The 20,168-nt window shown below is 39.4% G+C and overlaps 1 protein-coding gene across 2 annotated transcripts in view; it reads left to right on the top strand.

Moving 5' to 3' along the window:
• AGPAT5 (1-acylglycerol-3-phosphate O-acyltransferase 5) overlaps positions 1 to 20,168 on the top strand; it is a 115,905-nt gene that overhangs the window by 40,821 nt on the left and 54,916 nt on the right. For both annotated transcript variants that reach the window (XM_073336236.1, XM_073336235.1), the window contains exons 4-5: positions 4,669 to 4,758; positions 19,168 to 19,258. In XM_073336236.1, coding sequence (XP_073192337.1) covers positions 4,669 to 4,758; positions 19,168 to 19,258 — 181 coding nt within the window. The remainder of the gene's footprint in view (positions 1 to 4,668; positions 4,759 to 19,167; positions 19,259 to 20,168) is intronic.

Here is a 20,168-nt window from a genome sequence, read left to right on the forward strand (position 1 = left end):
TGAGGTGAGGCTGGCTGGCCTGTAGTTCCCAGGATCCTCCTTCTTCCCTTTTTTAAAGATTGGCACTACATTAGCCTTTTTCCAGTCATCTGGGACTTCCCTCGTTCGCCACGAGTTTTCAAAGATAATGGCCAATGGCTCTGCAATCACAGCCGCCAATTCCTTTAGCACTCTCGGATGCAACTCATCCGGCCCCATGGACTTGTGCACGTCCAGCTTTTCTAAATAGTCCCTAACTACCTCTTTCTCCACAGAGGGCTGGCCATCTACTCCCCATGTTGTGATGCCCAGCGCAGCAGTCTGGGAGCTGACCTTGTTAGTGAAGACAGAGGCAAAAAAAGCATTGAGCACATTAGTTTTTTCCACATCCTCTGTCACTAGGTTGCCTCCCTCATTCAGTAAGGGGCCCACACTTTCCTTGTCTGTCTTCTTGTTGCCAACATACCTGAAGAAACCCTTCTTGTTACTCTTGACATCTCTTGCTAGCTGCAGTTCCAGGTGCGATTTGGCCCTCCTGATTTCATTCCTACATGCCCGAGCAATATTTTTATACTCTTCCCTGGTCATATGTCCAACCTTCCACTTCTTGTGAGCTTCTTTTTTATGTTTAAGATCCGCTAGGATTTCACCGTTAAGCCAAGCTGGTCGCCTGCCATATTTACTATTCTTTCGACTCATCGGGATGGTTTGTCCCTGTAACCTCAACAGGGATTCCTTGAAATACAGCCAGCTCTCCTGGACTCCTTTCCCCTTCAAGTTAGTCCCCCAGGGGATCCTGGCCATCCGTTCCCTGAGGGAGTCGAAGTCTGCTTTCCTGAAGTCCAGGGTCCGTATCCTGCTGCTTACCTTTCTTCCCTGTGTCAGGATCCTGAACTCAACCAACTCATGGTCACCAACTCTCCTTCCCTCTCACAGGAACCTTTTGAGATCAGAGATTCTAGCTCTCCTCAAAATAGGGCTAAAGAGGAGATCATATGTACTGCACCCCATAGAACCTGCATCACTCAATCCTTGAGATGGTACTTCTAAAAAAAAGTTTATCATGTAATTTAAAATAAACCTGCACGCTTATATAACAGTAAAACTGAATAAAATAATAGTGTCTTACACTAACATAATACCAATCACTTGAGGGCCACAAAAGGCTTTGTAAACATGAGTCATATCAGTATCACGATCCTGCTGTGAAGTAGATGGTCCTCATGCTCCAGGACTTCCACTGGTTGCCTAGAGGGGTCAGGAAAGAATTTTTTCTCCAGTACACAATTGGCTAGGTGTAGTCTAAGCTGATTTATTTAGCCTTCCTCTTAAGCAGAGACTGGCCAGAGCAGGAGACAGGATAATAAATGGTTCGGACTAGTGCTCTGAGGTGGTACAGAGAATCCTTTTTCTATATGTTGGACTGGTGTGTCTTGCTCACATGCTCAGGGTTATAACAGGTTGCCAGATTTCAGGTTGGGAAGCAACTTTCCCATGTCAGATTGGCTGGGACTTTGGGGGTTTGGTGGTTGTTTGTTTTGTTTGTTTGTTTTGGCCTTCCTTTGAAGCAGTGGGCATGGTTCATATGCTGGGATCATCTGGGCATCTCTCTCCTAATCAAGTCCCTGCTATTGCAGAAGTCTTGGGTATTCATGGCACTTTGGTCTCTCACAATCTCTCCTTGTGACACAAAATAAAAGGTGGAAGCCTTTGCCTTATATTAAACCTCAAGAAGTTCAATACTTTCATCAAGACATCTTGTTTCTGTATGCTACCCTAGCCTCTGTCATACCCTCACTTTGAAAGATTGGCTTGCAGCTCATGATTTAAAGGACAGGCATTTCCATATTTCCTGTTGTTCTTATTGCAAATACCGTCGTTTCTTAGTGGGAGAGGACTACTTCCAGTACAGGATCCTTCCATTTGGACGTTATGCTGCCCGCATAGTATTCTCAAAATATCAATCAGCAGTAGCAGCTCACCTGAGAAGAGAGGGAATTCTCGTACACCCTTATTTGGAGGATTGACTAATAAAAGTGTCATTAAAGGAACATTTTTGTAATGCTGTCTTCTGCACATGTACTCTCTTCAGAAATATGGTTTCATGATAAACCCTAAGAAGTCACTCTAACAAATCAGTTAGTAAATCTTATCTCTGTTAGACTCTGAGATAAGCAGAGTACTTCTTTCTCAAGAGAGGTTCCTGAATGTAAAATCAGCAGTAGAAACTTGGCACTCTCAAAGGGTAATGTTCTATCTCAAGTTGATAGGACTCTTAACTTCAACAACATATGCATGTCTCAAAATAAGAACTTCATAGCACTGGCTGTCAGCAAACTATAGACAAAGTGCAGACAGATGAATCAAAAGCTTTCCATTCCAAAGAAAGTGCTAATATCTCTAGATTAGCAAGCTCAACCTTACGATGTCCTCAAAGGGGTATCGTTCAGTCATCTTCCGTCCATAACAGATACTGCATGTGCATCCAACATAGAATGGTATGCTCACTGCTGCAGGTTCACAGTCCAGGGACATTGGAATCCCCCCAAAGACAACATTACGTTAAATTATATTAAAACCTTCTAGAGCTCAGAGCAGTTTGTTGGGCATTTAAAAACATTCTAACCTCACGTCCAGCACAAAGTTGTTCAGGTGCTTATGGACAGCATCTCTAATATTATATATATGAAGAATCAGGAAGGTGCCCATTCTTACTTTTGCAGTGAGGCAGTGGAAATGGTGCCCTCTCCACAACATGTGGCTATGCATCTAACAGGGAAAAACAGCCATCTGGAAGACCAGCTAAGCAGAATCATGATAGCCACCTGTGAGCGGTCACTGAAAACTTCAGTGATACAGGAAATCTTCACATGCTAGGGACACCCATAGACAGACTTCTTCACAATGAAAGAAAATGCAAAATGGCAGAAGTTTTGTTCGGGAGCAGAGATGGACAGACATTCAGTTTCAGATGTGTTCCTCATATCATCATGCCTTTCCTCCTATTATGTCTAATAACAGAGTGTTATGGGGGACATGAAGATAATTTTAATAGCGCCCATTTGTTCACAGATTTATTACACATCTCATAAGGGATGTACAAAATGTTGCCTGTCATTCCAGATTTGCGTACTCAACAGGATGGTTGAGTCTGCCAATCAGACACATACTCTGTTCACCTTATTTAGTTTTCTAATGGAACTGAATTTATTGCCTATCTTGTTCCATTTCTGTTCAGGATATATTAGTGAGCTCTGGAAAACATTACATTATTTTAAAATAGAAAAGGTTCACAATTTGGGCAGAGGATGACGATAATGATCCCATCTCACAGCCTCAATCTAATGTATACTGAGTACTTCCTCCAGCTCAAAATAGCAGACCTATCTGTCTCTTCAATTTAAGGTTCATTTATTAGCCTTATCCGCCTTCCATTCTCTCAATGATAATAAATTGTTGTTTGCTCATAAGACTATATTTACCATCCTATTGAAAATCCATCATCCTCTTGGCACCTTAATGTAGTTTTCATATATTTAATGAAACATCTATTTGAGACTATAAGAGAATGTTCTTTACTTATGTGTTTAAATCTCTCAAAGATTTTTATTGAAAAAAATCAATGCAAGTAGTCTATTACAGTACTTAGAAAAAGCAGTAAATATGCAGCAGTGATGAAAAGATGATTTGGTAAGATAACAGATTTTAATTTTGAACATTCAAAAATATTGTTATTTATAACAATGAGGAATTTATTTTAAGAGGCAAATTTTATTTATATCCTCTTTTTTATCTTTTTTGCTTTCATTGTGTTTCTCTCTTTTCAAACTTAATAGTGCAATCGGTCTCTCAGTTTTAAAATGTTAATAGTAATATGTCTGGGACAAGTTATAAAACTAATCTTTTCCAGGAAATGGTTTAGTTTTTCATGAGGTTTTCCAGTGAAAATGCTATTGTTGTGAAGAATCTTTTGCCTTCTAAAGCAAGTAGTTATTTTCATTTATCTGAGTATCATCAGTGGTTAATGTTCTCTTCGCAATTACCAGACTTCCTTTTGTTTGTGAAAGTGTATAATAGTGTGATATGATCAGTGCTGCTTGTTACTACATACGCACATACATATGTGTATCTTCAATATGATACCTATTACATGTGTCTTCAATATTTGTCTTGTGTTGCTATTTACAGCATGACATCCAGATTTGAAAATTCTGATCTGCAAATACTTATGCAAATGAATAACTTTACTCATGTGAGCAGTCCCACTAATCTCAGTGGTACTACTTGCATTAATAAAGTTACTTCTTTGTGTGTATTTGTAGGAATAGACCATCGTGTCAGTTCCAGTGTTGACTTCTGATTTAGTAACATTATTAAATGAGACAGGTCAGGTGCTTTCTAATTATTTGTGTGGACATTGTGATCTGCATGTATAACATTTCTCCTTATATGTAACTTTGTTGAAGAGTATGTATTGCTTATGCAAATGTAAAATAGTGTGTCTTTCATCCTGAGAGAGAATGTTCTTTACTATGCAGGCTGCTAATTTTATCTCAATAGATGCTTCTAATGACCTGTCACCATAATATCTAAAAAACTTTGTATCCAAATTCAAACATTTGTTTTTTCATCAAATGTAGTACGTGATAAATACTAAATACTTTCCATTTTGAAATGTTTATGTCCTAGCATGGAGGAATCTATGTAAAACGAAGTGCCAAATTTAATGAAAAAGAAATGAGAAACAAGTTGCAGGCCCAGGTGAAAGCTGAGACTCCCGTAAGATTACACTTTTTTCTCTTTATTTTATTATTATTTTTAAATAATCAATCTTTGTACTGGAAATGACTGCATCAGAGGAATTAGAAATAACTAATATTTGTAAATTACAAGAGAAGCAACCATGTGCATGTTTTCTTTATGTATTTTCACTGATTATTCTTGATAATTAAGACTTCTAGTTAGTCACTGTTTATAAAGTCTCTAAAGTCTATATTACATAGGAAAAATTAAGTGTTCAAACTTTTCTTCTCCAGTAAACCTTAGAGCTACCATTACAGTAGCTGAATTTCTTTCCAGAAACAGCCAATTTCACTGTTCCCTATATTTTAAAATAGCTTCTTGCTTACTGTAGTAATGCCTGTCAGACTGATTTTTTTTTTTAAACTGTATATCAAATTAGTTTGGTCTTTTGAAAGTCAAGAAACATTCTTACAAAATGTTTAATTAATCAGCTGTCAGGATGATTAATCATTTTTAATGTAAGTGACATTTTAAAGCTGAATAACTTAGTCTGCTACAGGGAAAATCTCTTGATAATTTTCTATTTGAAGAACAACTGTTACTGCCAAGTGACTTTTCTCATGACTCCCTCTATGGTCCGTGGTTCAGTGGTTGGAATCACTATGCTTTCATTTGTATTAGTTATTGTACATTAATATGTTGTGTTTCCCCCCTTGTTGGCTTTGTGCATTATAACCCAGTTGGTAACACTTGAGATATCTCAGTTATCAGCTATGCTTTAAATTATATGAAAAAGGAATCCTACAAAAAGTGGAAACATGGACAAATTGCTACGGATGAGTACAAAAGAATAGCACAAGCATGTAGGGACAAAATCAGAAAGGCTAAGGCACAAAATGGGTTACACCTACCAAGGGACATAGAAGGCATTAAGAAGAGGTCTTATAAGTACAGTAGGAGCAAGAGAAAGACAAAGGAAAGTGTAGGTCCTCTACTTAGCGGGGAAGGAGAGCTAATGATGGATGACATCAAGAAGTATGAGGTGTTTAATGCCTGTTTTGCTTCAGTCTTCACTAAAATGGTTAATTTTGTCCAGATACTTAACACAATTAACATTAACAACACGGGGAAAGGACCATAATCCAGAATAGGGAATGTACAGGTTAAAGAATATTTAGATAAGTTAAGCCTGGTCTGCACTTAAAAGTTAGGTCAACATAGCTGCATCCAGTTAGGAATGTGAAAAATCTACACCCCTGCCTGAGGTAGCTATGCCAACCGAACCCCCAGGATAGACACAGTTATATCAAAGGAAGAATGCTTCTGTCAACATAGCTACCATCATTTAGGAAGATGATGTTTGTACTCCGATGGCAAAGACCCATACCGTTGATATAGGCTGCATCTACACTAACAGAGTTTTGCTGCCATAACTACAGCGATTTGGCTGTGCCAGTATAGTCTCTGTAGTGTAGGCATACTTCCAAATGTATCCAAGTTGATGGAATTCCCCTTTGGGTACTTAAGGAACTAGCTGAAGCAATCTCAGAATTACTAGCTATTATCTTCGAGAACTCACGGAGGATGGGTGAGGTCCCATAGGATTGGAACAGAACAAACATATTACCTGTCTTTAAAGAGGGGAACAAGAGGACCAAGGGAATTATAGACCAGTTTGCCTGACTTCGGTTCCAGGAAGGATACTGGAACAAATTAGTAAACAATCAGTTTGTAAGCATCTGAAGCATAATAGGGTTATAAGTAATAGCCAACATGGATTTGTCAAGAACAGATCATGCCAAACCAATCTAATTTTCTTTCTTGACAGTGTTACTGGCCTACTGGATAGGGGAGAAGCAGTAGACACTAATTATCTTGATTTTAATAAGGCTTTTGACAGCGTCCCACATGACATCCTCATAGTCAAATTAAAGAAATAAGTCTGTCCTGTGTCTAGTACCATTTAATATTTTCATTAATGACTTGGATAATGTGGTGGAGAGTGTGCACATAAAATGTGTGAATAAATCCAAACTTGGTGGGTTGTAAGTGCTATGGAGGAAGTGCAAAATATTATACTTAAGAAGGAAAAATCAAATGGGGAATAAATGGGCAAGGCAGTAGTACTTCTGTAAAGGATCTGTAGATTATGGTGGATCACACTTTGAGTATGGGTCAAGAAAGTGACACATTTTGAAAAAGAATGGTGATCAGTTGTTCTCCATGTCCATTGAAGGCAGGACAAGAAATAATCAGCTTAATCTGCAGCAAGGGAGATTTAGGTTAGATGTTAGCAAAATCTTTCTCACTATAAGGATAGTTAACTACTAGAATGGGCTTCCAGGGGAGGTTGTAGAATCCCTGTCTTTGGAGGTTTTAAGAACAGGTTAGACCAACACCAGTAAGGGATGGTCAGTACACTGGACTAGATGTCCTCTTGAAGTCACTTCCAGCCCTACCTTTCTATGAAAGATACACACAAACATTTTTAGTGATGAGTCCTAATGATGGCACTTGTTTTAAAGCTGAAACCATGGTAAAGATTATTTGGTCTTAATACTCTTCAATATTCAAGGATTCAGCATGGTATGACTTTCTTCAAATATTAAAGTGGCCTTTTTGAATAGTCAATCAAAAGAAGTTTATACTTGATAGTATGTTTTCAGTCAAAGCTCTGATGTGCTTACTTAAGGCCCTAATTCCAGAAGGCATCTGTACTCAGGACAACATTTAAGCACATTCTATCCTCAATTGGGGCTTAGTATGGACATATTTTGTTAAAATGAAAAGAGCAAACTTGTCTGTTCAGGTTTATAAAAGTAAAAAGTGGATTTAAGTTGACAACTAAATATTTGACAGAGTTTTTCTCTCGGTCTTTGGCTAGTGCAGGGGTCGGCACCTTTGGCACACGGCCCATCGGGGTAATCCGCTGGCGGGCCGCGAGACATTTTGTTTACATTGACCGTCCACAGGCACAGCACTCCGCAGCTCCCGGTAGCCACGGTTCACCATTCCTGGCCAATGGGAGCTGCAGGAAGCGGCGCAGGCTGCAGGGACATGCTGGCCGCCACCTCCCGCAGCTCCCATTGGCCAGGAATGGCAAACCGTGGCCACTGGGAACGGCGGGGGGCCGTGCCTGAAGATGGTCAACATAAACAAAATGTCTGGTGGCCCGCCAGTGGATTACCCTGATGGGCCACGTGCCGAAGGTTGCCAACCCCTGGGCTAGCGTGTGAAATGTCATTTAGTTCAGCAATGCAAAACTCTTATTTGCCCTGTGTGAGAACTTTTTTTTGTGGGTAGGTAAGTGGTACAATTATTATTAGGGCATGGTAGAAGGCGAATTAGTACATGTCTTGGTGGTTAGATTTTCATGACACTTCTGTAATGCTGGCTTAGTTCAGTTTTAGTAGCTATATATTATCATATCTGTGTTTGTGTGTGTATTTTGTTTTTTAAAAGGGCCAAATTCTGCCCTATGTTATATGGGTAAAATTTACTTTGAATTAAGTTATACCTCATAGCAATTTCATGTTATAATTAACAATAAATGCTCTCAAAATTGTTGGCTGCTTAAAAATATTTCTGCTAATGAAAGTCATATTTTTTTGCACAAAGCAAGCTTACGTTCAAATATTTATGTAATATATCTAACCAGTTTTAAGTATTAATATTACAGTGAAGTCAGATTTATACTGTTGCGTTTGTGTTTGAAATTTTACCACGTGAATACATTAAATATTTGTGCTTCCTGTCAATCTGGATAAGAATCCTTCCATTTTCTTTCAAGCCCAATGTGCCATGAAATAATAGCATAGTGAACACATACATTACATTTAACTCGTACTAGCAAATGGCAGATACCCAAGTTGCAAAATAACCTACAGAAAAACATGCTTGCATACAATACGTTGTCCTCTCATCACAAATTAGAACCATTTTATTCTTTCTGTAAATAGACAGCATATTAATTATTATAAATCTGCAGAAAGACTCTTTCTCTGCCTTTATCATACACAAAAATGTCTCAACATAACTTGAAGACCCAGCTTGAAGTAACCGTGAAAAATAAATAATTGGAAAAATCTTTCCTTTCCCTGTTTTGAGATATGAGATTATGTCAGGATTTTGGGTGCTTCCAGTATTTAAATTTGAGTCACTAAAGTCTAGGCCATGTGCATGTTTAACTTAATCCTTGGAATTGGGTGGAGACTGAGTGACACTGCCATATCGTTTAAACAAAATGATGCTTCGGAATCCTCTTTATCAATCCATCAGAGATTACTAGTATTTCTGAAATGGCTTATCATATTTACATTTAGTAGTGAGCACAGTAGCAAATGTGTTAATCAACACCGCCTAGTCTGTTGAGGTGAATATAAAATAGAAATAATTACTGAATACCTGGATTGATGTTATGACAGCATGTCTTAAACCTTTAGACCTGGTCTACGCGCGGGGGGGGGGGAAGGGGTGGTATCGATCTAAGTTATGCAACTTCAGCTATGTGAATAACATAGCTGAAGTGGATGTACTTAGATCTACTTACTGCGGTGTCTACACTGCTGTAGGTCCATTGCTGACGCTCCCCCATCAACTCCGCCTACGCTTCTCGCTCCGGTGGAGTACTGGAGTCGACGGGAGAGGGCTCGGCAGTCAATTTATCGTGTCTTCACTAGACACGATAAATCGACCCCCCGCCAGATCAATCGCTCTGGAGGAAAGTGTAGACGTGCCCAGAGTATGAGTGGCCTGTTTCATTTCAAGTATTCTAAAGCTATGAAAACAGGTTCAGGAAAAATAAACAGTCAAAAAACACACTCTAGGTACAGGCTGGATTACTGTAATGTTCTCTACATGGCATGACTCTTGAAGTTCACTCAAAAGTTATGGCTGGTATGTTATTCAACTGCTTATTTATTGATTGGTGGTAGTCACAGGGAGCTTTGCTTCGGTGCTCCAATTGATTTGCTGGCTCTCTATTCACTTCTGGGATCTTTTTATTGATATAAAGCAGGAGTTCTCAACCTTTTTGGGCTCAGAATCCATTTGTAAACCTTAGTGGACTGTCACACCTCACAGGCAACCCGCCCTTCCCCAATTACTCCAGCCATGATAAAGGCTAATGCAAACCTAGGATGCGTGAGGTGATGTATTTCCAGTAGAGAGAGGGAAGTGTTGTTACCATTGTACAAGGCACTGGTGAGACCTCATCTGGAATACTGTGTGCAATTCTGGTCTCCCATGTTTAAGAAAGATGAGTTCCGACTGGAACAGATGCTACTAGGATAATCAGAGAAATGGAGAATCTGGCTTATGAGAGGAAATTTAAGGAATTTGGCTTCTTTAGCCTAACAAAAAGAGAAGCTGAGGGAGGTATGACTGCTCTCTATAAATACATCAGAAGGATAAATACCAGGGAGGGAGAGGCATTATTTAAGTTAAGGGCTAGTTGGCACAGGAACAGATGGATATAAACTATCCATGAACAAGTTTAGGCTTGAAATTTGTTGTAGGATTCTACCCATCAGAGAAGTGAAGTTCTGGAACAGCCTTTCAAGGAGAGCAGTGGAGGCAAAAAATTTAACTGGTTCCAGGTCTGAGTTTGTTACATTTATGGAGGGGATGATATGGTGAGGTTGCCTACAATGGCATATGGCCTGTCTGCATTTGCTGTAGTAAATATCTCCAACAGCCAGAGATGGAAGAGGAAGGCTCTGATTTACAACAGAAAATTGTTTCTCAGGTGCTCAGGGTATAACTGATCTCCACATTTGGGGTCAAGAAGCAATTTTCTGTCAGGTCAGTTTGCCTGGGACCTGGAATATTTTTTGCCTTCTTCTGCTATATGGGACACGGGTCACTTGCTGGTTTGCATTAGAGTAAACGGTGGATTCTGTATAACTTGAAGTCTTTACATCAAGTTTTGAAGACTTCAGTAGTTCAGCCAGAGGTTATGAGTTGCAGGAGCGGGGGGGTGAGGTACTCTGGCCTGAAATATGCAGGAGGTCAGACTAGATGATCATGATGGTCCCTTCTGGCCTTAAAGTCTGAGACTGAGATGCTCCTTGACCCAATTTCAAAATGTTGACAGAGGGCATTGTTCTGCAAACTTTTCTTACACTGAGTAGCACTTACTCATGAAACTGTTCGTAGTGAACTTTTGAAAATGGTTTTCAAGTGAAATTGGGACTGTTCCAGCATTTTAGTGATGGTATAGGTGTGAACTTATCAGTGTAGCTAACATATAAATGGGTGTACTGTTTTATAAACTTCTTTCCAACCAAAGAGGAGAATGTAAGTTTACCAGGTTGAAATAGAACTGTCAAGATTATACTTACTAAACCAAATGCTCATGTCTGTTAAGATAAAAGAAGCAGTGCTTCTGAGTCATTATTTCAGGGGAGACTTAAGTTTCCATTATCTACTCTGTCTGAGAATAGTTTAAATATAGATGTTGTAAATACCCTTTAATCTACAATTACCATACCATGCCATATTGAGACAAGAAAGTGATAGCTTTATGCATTTAACACACTATTCATGAAGATACTTGATAGTTCTGAAATCTAACATGACATGTCCACAAGACATCAAATTGTGTTTTTAATGGAAGACCTTTTAGTCAGACAGAGCTTATGTGCCAATGAATTTAGCACAAGCATAAATATTGCTATATACCTTGACATGACAAATAATGGCAGACATTCCAGAATAATAATTTGTTTACCTGATGCTGCAGTCAGGGCAGAAAAGCAGTGTGACAACATGCACAAAATAAAACAAACCCTTTTATTTGGTGTTTCTAAAAAATCTTATCTTATTCGTTTCTTTAAGTGTCAGGGTACATTTAACTTAGGCTTGAATAGAGACTGGGAGTAGCTAAGTCATTATGCAAGGTAACCTATTTCCCCTTGTTTTTTCCTACCCCCACCCCCTCAGACGTTCTTGTTAAACCCTGGATTTGTGCTGGAAATGGCCCACCTTGATTATCATACACATTGTAAGGAGAGTGATCACTTTAGATAAGCTATTACCAGCAGGAGAGTGGGGTGGGGGGAGAGAAAACCTTTTGTAGTGGTAAACACCCATTTTTTCATGTTTTGTGTGTATAAAAAGATCTTCTGTACTTTCCACAGTATGCATCCCATGAAGTGAGCTGTTGCTCATGAAAGCTTATACTCAAATTGGTTAGTCTCTAAAGTGCCACAAGTACTCCTTTTCTTTTTGCGAATACAGACTAACACGCTGTTACTCTGAAACCAGGGAAAAGGTTGTTTGCAGATTGAGAGAAATGGGGGAGTCTGGACTTGGGATCACTTTATTATTTATCATTTTCACCTACAGTTTTAAAAAAAATTCAAAATGATCAATGTTTAGGCTTTCTGGAGTAATGCCTGTTCCCATTAACAGAGAAACTTGAGAGTTCAAGGAAGACAGGAACGGAGTTGAGGCTCTTAGTTTAGTGCATCTTTTGGTTACATATATATATATTTGTCCTACCTCATGTCATGTGGTCCCGTTCATTTTTCATTCTTTTAAAAAATAACACTTGAGTAAAAAGGAAAAAAACTTGGCTACCTCCTGTATTAAACTGCTGCAAAGATAAACTGCCCCTTCTTGTGTCTGCTGCTCAGAGTGGTTTCATTCTTTCTAAATAATGCATACCAGAAGAGTTTTCTTTCAAGAGCTGGAATTTGATTTTTAAACTTGTTAGAAATTCTCACGGTATAGTAAGCTGAAACTTCTTGCTAGAATTTGGAGATTATCAACTACTAAATTGCCTTGTTCTTTCAGGAAATTTCACTTTTGCTTGCTAAATCCACATTGAAATGGATAGTCAGCTGTGCCAGCATCATATCTTTTTTTTTAAAATAGGCAAAGCATTTAAGTACCTGTGCAAAAGGGAAATAATGGAAAACCCAATCAAAAAACTATTAAATTGTGTTACTTCAGTATCAGCTATTTCTTATATAATTTGCATTTGCATCATAAGGGCAATAACTGTTGTCACAAGAGTTTGTATGGCAGCTTTATAATCATATTATCATGAAATGGGGGCATTATTACTAGTTTTTTGATATTACTACAACTTGTACATTAGTATTGTTGCAGTCAGAAAAGTGACTGAAAAAATTACTTTAGTATTCAATATTCTTCAGCAATTACTGATCTACTTAATATGCTAATTCATAAATAAAGTTGACCTTTCCTAACTGCAAGTTGTGAATCTTAACTTGTTTCCTGAAAAGGTAGCCTGTATTCTCTCTCACTAACCATCTAGAAGAACAAATCCAAAATCTAAATCCTGCCTCTCTTGTGCACTGCAAGACAGCTTGGAGGTGTTCCAGATGTTCTGCCCATGAATCTCAGAATATAGCCACATCATCAAGATAGGCGACTGCAAATTCCCCAAATCTAGCCAGAAGGTTATCTACCAGTCTCTGAAAGGTGGTGGGTGCATTTTGCAGTCCAAAAGGGAGCACATTAAATTAATACAGCCCTACATGGGTGATGAAGGCTGACCTTTCCTTGGCGGGGTCATCTAGTGGCACTTGCCAGTGCCCCTTAGTTAAGTCTAAGGTGGAGATGAACTGGGCACGTCCCAGTTTCTCCAATAGCTCATCTATGCATGGCATTGGATAGTTTTCTGGGAGAGTTACAGTATTTAGTTTATGGTAGTCCACGCAAAAGTTTAGGAACCAGAACCACTGGAGAGGCCCATGTACTCTCAGAGGGGCGGATTACACCCATCTGCAACATGTCCTTGATCTCCCTTTCTCTTGCGGTTTTGGCTTGAGGAGCCATCCGGTAGGGTTCAGCTCTAATTGGGCGAGCATCACCTGTGTCAATGGAGTGGTACGCCTATTCTGTCTGTCCTGGGGTGGCTGAAAACATTGGTACAAAGCTGGTGCACAGCTCCTGGATTTGTTGTCGCTGCTTACGTCCAAGGGTCATGGAAAGGCTCACCTCTTCTATGCCACCATTTCTTTTTCCTTCATAGTATACTCCTTCCGGCCACTCAGCGTCCTCTCCTCCCTGGGCTGTAAACTGGAGAACCTTGATTTCTGAGGAATAAAAGGGCTTTAGAGAATTAGCATGGTATACTTTAGGTAGGGCCTGGGAATGTTATGAGATAATTAACGGCTCCCAGGCACTCTCAGACCATAAATGGCCCCTCCCAAGATGCTTATTGGCCTGGAGCATTTTCAGGATCATGACTTGGTCACCTACTTCAAAGGTTTCAGAGTAGCAGCCGTGTTAGTCTGTATTCGCAAAAAGAAAAGGAGTACTTGTGGCACCTTAGAGACTAACAAATTTATTTAAGCATAAGCTTTCGTGAGCTACAGCTCACTTCATCGGATGCATTCAGTGGAAAATACAGTGGGGAGATTTATATACATAGAGAACATGAAACAATGGGTGTTACCATACACACTGTAACGAGAGTGATCACTTAAGGTTAGATATTACCAGTGGGAGGGGGGGAACCTTTTGTAGTGGTAATCAAGGTGGGCCATTTCCAGCAGTTGACAAGAACATCTGAGGAACAGTGGGGGCGGGGATAAACATGGGGAAATAGTTTTACTTTGTGTAATGACCCATCCACTCCCAGTCTCTATTCAAGCCTAAGTTAATTGTATCCAGTTTGCAAATTAATTCCAATTCAGCAGTCTCTCATTGGAGTCTGTTTTTGAAGTTTTTTTGTTGAAGAATTGCAACTTTTAGGTCTGTAATCGAGTGACCAAACAGATTGAAGTGTTCTCCTACTGGTTTTTGAATGTTATAATTCTTTATCTGATTTGTGTCCATTTATTCTTTTACGTAGAGACTGTCCAGTTTGACCAATGTACATGGCAGAGGGGCATTGCTGGCACGTGATGGCATATATCACATTGGTAGATGTGCAGGTGAATGAGCCTCTGATAGTGTGGCTGATGTGATTAGGCCCTATGATGGAGTCCCCTGAATAGATATGTGGACACAGTTGGCAATGGGCTTTGCAAGGATAGGTTCCTGGGTTAGTGGTTCTGTTGTGTGATGTGTGGTTGCTGGTGAGTATTTGCTTCAGGTTGGGGGGCTGTCTGTAAGCAAGGGCTGGCCTGTCTCCCAAGATCTGTGAGAGTGATTGGTCGTCCTTCAGGATAGGTTGTAGATCCTTGATGATGTGTTGAAGAGGTTTTAGTTGGGGGCTGACGGTGATGGCTAGTGGCGTTCTGTTATTTTCTTTGTTGGGCCTGTCCTGTAGTAGGTGACTTCTGGGTACTCTTCTGGCTCTGTCAGTCTGTTTCTTCACCTCAGCAGGTGGATATTGTAGTTGTAAGAATGCTTGATAGAGATCTTGTAGGTGTTTGTCTCTGTCTGAGGGGTTAGAGCAAATGTGATTGTATCGTAGAGCTTGACTATAGACAATAGATCATGTGGTGTGGTCTGGATGAAAGCTGGAGACATGTAGGAAGGAATAGCGGTCAGTAGGTTTCCGGTATAGGGTGGTGGTTATGTGACCGTCGCTTATTAGCACCATAGTGTCCAGGAAGTGATCTCTTGTGTGGACTGGTCCAGGCTGAGGTTGATGGTGGGATGGAAATTGTTGAACTCATGATGGAATTCCTCAAGGGCTTCTTTTCCATGGGTTCAGATGATGAAGATGGCATGTTTATCATTCCAGGCCTTTTGCTCTTGTTGAGCATCCTGTAGGTTTTCTCGAGCAAGGGCTAGAGAGTCTTTGAGAGTGTTTTGCAGGTTGGTACATCAAAAGCAGGAAGCCTACTAAACAACCAGTGGGGTCACTGGACCATCAAAATGTTAAAGGAGCACTCAAGGATAAGGCAATTGCAGAGAAACTAAATGAATTCTTTGCGTCAGTCTTCACGACTGAGGATGTGAGGGAAATTCCCAAACCTGAGGCATTCTTTTCAGGTGACAAATCTGAGGAACTGTCCCAGATTGAGGTGTTGTTAGAGGAGGTTTTGGAATAAATTGATAAACTAAACAGTAATAAGTCAATAGGACCAGATGGTATTCACCCAAGAGTTCTGAAGGAACTCAAATGTGAAATTGAAGAACTACTAACTGTAGTCTGTAACCTATCATTTAAATCAGCTTCTCTACCAAATGACTGGAGGATAGCTAATGTGACGTCAATTTTTAAAAAGGGCTCCAAAGGTGATCCTGGCAATTATAGACCGGTAAACTTGACTTCAGTACCGAGCAGATTGGTTGAAACTATAGTAAAGAACAAAATTGTCAGACACATAGATGAACATAAGCTGTTGGGGAAGAGTCAGCATGGTTTTTGTAAAGGGAAATCAGGCCTCACCAATCTACTAGAATTCTTTGAGGGGGTCAACAACCATGTGGACAAGGGAGATCCAATGGATATAGTGTACTTTGATTTTCAGTGAGCCCTTGACAAGGTCCCTCACCAAAGGCTCTTAAGCAATGTAAGATGTCATGGGATAAGGGGGAAGGTCCTCTCATGGATTGGTAACTGGTTAAAAGATAGGAAACAAAGGGTAGGAATTAAATGGTCAGTTTTCAGAATGGAGAGAGGTAAATAGTGGTGCCCCCCAAGGGTCTGTACTGGGCCCAGTCCTATTTAATATATTCATAAATGATCTGGGAAAAGGGGCAAATGGTGAGGTTGCAAAATTTGCAGATACAAAATTACTATCAAGATAGTTAAGTCCCAGGCAGACTGCAAAGAGCTACAAAAGAATCTCTCAAAACTGGGTGACTGGGCAACAAAATGGCAGATGAAATTAAGTGTTGATAAAAGCAAAGTAGTGCACATTGGAAAACATAATCCCAACTATAAATACATATAAAACAATGGGGTCTAAATTAGCTCTTACCACTCAAGAAAGAGATTTTGGAGTCATTGTGGCTAGCTCTCTGAAAATATCCACTGAATGTGCAGCAGCAGTTCAAAAAAGTGAACAGAATGTTGGGAATCATTAAGAAAGGGATAGATAATAAGACAGAAAATATCATATTGCCTCTATATAAATCCATGATACATCCATATCTTGAATACTGCATGCAGATGTGGTCGCCCCATCTCAAAAAAGATATATTGGAATTAGAAAAGGTTCAGAAAAGGGCAACAAAAACTATGGGTATGGAACAGCTGCCATATAAGGAGAGATTAATAAGACTGGGACTTTTCAGCTTGGAAAAAAGACGATTAAGGGGGGATATGATAGAGGTCTATAAAATCATGACTGGTGTAGAGAAAGTAGATAAGGAAGTGTTGTTTACTACTTCTCATAACACAAGAACAAGGGGTCACCAAATTAAATTAATAGGCAGCAGGTTTAAAACAAATAATAGGAAGTATTTTTTCACACAATGCACAGTCAACCTGTGGAACTCCTTGCCAGAGGATGTTGTGAAGGCCAAGACTATAACAGGGTTCAAAAAAGAACTAGATAATTTCATGGAAGATAGGTTCATCAATGGCTATTAGCCAGGATGGACAGGGACAATGTCCCTAGCCTCTGTTTGCTAGAAGCTGACAATGGGCGACAGGGGATGGATCACTTGATGATTACCTGTTCTGTTCATCCCCTGTGAGACACCTGGCATTGGCCATTGTTGGAAGACAGGATACTGGGCTAGATGGACCTTTGGTCTGACCCAGTATGGCTTTCTTACGTTCTTATGAAAGATTGAAAAATTTGTGTGTGGTTAGTCTGGAGGAAAAAAGACTGAGAGGGGACATAACAACCTTAATGTATGTAAAAGATTGTTATAAAAAGGAGGGGTGATAAATTGTAGTTCTTACCCACTGAGGACAGGACAAGAAGTAAGGGACTTAAATTGCAGTAAGGGAGATTTAGGTTACACATTAGGAAAAACTTCCTAACTGTAAGAGTAGTTAAGCACTGGAATAAAATACCCAGGGAGGTTGTGAATATCTGAGATTTGGATGCTTTTAAGAACAGGTTAGATAAACACCTCTCAGAGATGGCCTAATACTTAGTCCTGCCTCAGTGCAGGGGACTGGACTAGATGACCTATCGAGGGTCCTTCCAGTCCTATGATACTATAACTACTCTACTCCTTGTCACTCTGGCCTGGTGTCATCTTTGACTCCTCCCTCTCTTTTCCTCTACACGTCCAGGCTGTGTCCAAGTCCTGTCACTTTTTCATCTACAGCCTTTAAATTCCTTCCTGTTTTTTTCTCGTCCATGCAGCTGAAGTTTTCTTATTTAAATCTTTCTCATGGCAATCAAGATATTGCCTCTTTCTCTATACTTTTGCGAACCCCCCAAGTTGGTCCCTCCAGTTAGTTTAAAATGTAGCTGCTAAGATTTTTGCATGTTGCTCTGACCATATCACCTCCATTATCTCACTAAGTTCCACTGCATAAATCTTAAGCTTCTTTTCCTACCATTTAGGGCCCTTCATAACTTTGACCTTTGATAATGGTCTATTCCTGTCTCGTATCACATCCCTTCTCCCTCCAAAGACTTCGTACCACAAATGCCAGTCGTGTCCTCTCAGGTATCAGCTTCTCATTCCAACCTCTCCGTAACTTCTTCTCCACTGCCCTTATGCATGGAACACCTTCCTTTCACTATCTGCGAAGCCACTACCTTTTCTTCCTTCACATCTTTTTCCACAAGAGCAACCTCTGCTATGACACCAGAGAAATCGGCTATTTGGGTTAACCGTAACTGGCTGACATGATTTTTACACTGAGTAAAATCAAATCATGTTTAATTTCATGCTAGTTAACATTTGCTATAACATGGCATTTCCAATGCATATTATGTATGTTTTTAATGCAAATCCAATCAAAGGTATGGAGCATTTTTATGTAACGTGGAATTTATATTTGATCAACTAATAGAACTTCTGGTGATTATGGAGTCTGAGATAAAGTTTAAGTTAAAAATAACATCAGTGGTAATGGAGAAAATCCAGTTTAGATCCTCTGTGATATGTCAGTGGAAAAGAGTAAACAGGTTATATTTAAAGTTCATTCTGCCACTGTATTTTGAGTTGAATACTATCTATATTACTAAAAATTATTACATGAGAACAGGAATTTTGTTCTTAGCTCAGCTGCTCCTGCTGTTTATTTCCTCAATTGATTTCCTAATCTTCCTTTTGATATGTGGCTTTTTTATCTTTCCTCTTAACATTTGTTAAATCACTGCAGACTTATAAAACCCTGAAAATTGGGTTAATGATGGAAAATAGTTTTAAACCCTAAACTGTAGCATTACAAATGTACCAGCTATGTATGCGACATGGTTAAAGTAAGCCTCCTGTAGCTTTGTAATGAGCATTCATTTTCTTCCAATACTTGCAGCTGTATCTGGCATGTGATGTTAATCTCATGTGTAAGGCCAAAATTGTATTAATGTTTTCAGAAATTATCTGCTATGTCTGATTTTTAAAATATGTGCATATATATTTTTTTTAATCCCACAGATGTATCTTGTGATTTTTCCAGAGGGAACTCGTTACAATCCAGAGATGCCAAAAGTCATTGCAGATAGTCAGTTATTTGCTGATAAAGAAGGTAAGCAAAACTTCAAAGAACTTTGGTGAATGAAGAGGGAGAGAAAATTATTCTTTTATAACATCACATGTATGTGTTTGTGTGAGTGAGATAGAGAACGAGAGAGACTTTTTTGTTTATTTGGTAACATATAAAAGATTACTTCATATGTCTTCTGATTTGAATTAGGAATTAAGTTTGTCCACTCCATAAATCACTCTTAACAAAATGACAACCTTCATGCGGTGCTTCTGTTAAGTGCTGGGGGGTTTTGTGGTCTGTGTTTTGTACAAATGTACCAACATACCAATGTCGTCAATTGGCCACTGGACATCGTTTTACCGACCTCCAAGTGAACGTAGCAATGATTATACGTCCTCATAAATTTGTAGTTGTTGCTACCTACCCAAGCTATACGAAAGAAGAAGAAAAACAACAAAATCAGCTACCATTTTTATTTTGTCATTATTGATTTACTGATGTTTTTTAATAAAATAGTAGTTTACTTTTTGAAGTTTTAATGTATGTTTTCACTTTGTACAAGCTTGTGTCCATTTTCTAAAACAAGGTTGTCTGTTTGATTTTTATCTATATATATCTATACTTCAGGGGAATTACTTCAGAAGAACATGGATCAGACTACTGGTCCATCAAGTTCAGCATCTTGCCTCTGATGATGATCAGTACTACATGTGTAATGAACCCATTGTATAGAATGACCCGCCCAAGGGAAAAGTTTGTTCCTGGCATTCATTTCTAGGAGCCCTCATCGTGGATCAGGACCCCATTGTGCTAGGCACTGTATAAACAAAGGACAGTTCTTGTCTCAAAAAGTTTACAATCTACGTACAAGACAAGAGACTACAGATGGTGGAGTACAAAGGAACAATGAGACCATATTGATCAGCATAATAGGCTGTGGTCTCAGCAC

This window comes from Lepidochelys kempii, chromosome 3 (genome assembly GCF_965140265.1).
Source record: "Lepidochelys kempii isolate rLepKem1 chromosome 3, rLepKem1.hap2, whole genome shotgun sequence".
Lineage (NCBI taxonomy): Eukaryota > Metazoa > Chordata > Testudines > Cheloniidae > Lepidochelys > Lepidochelys kempii.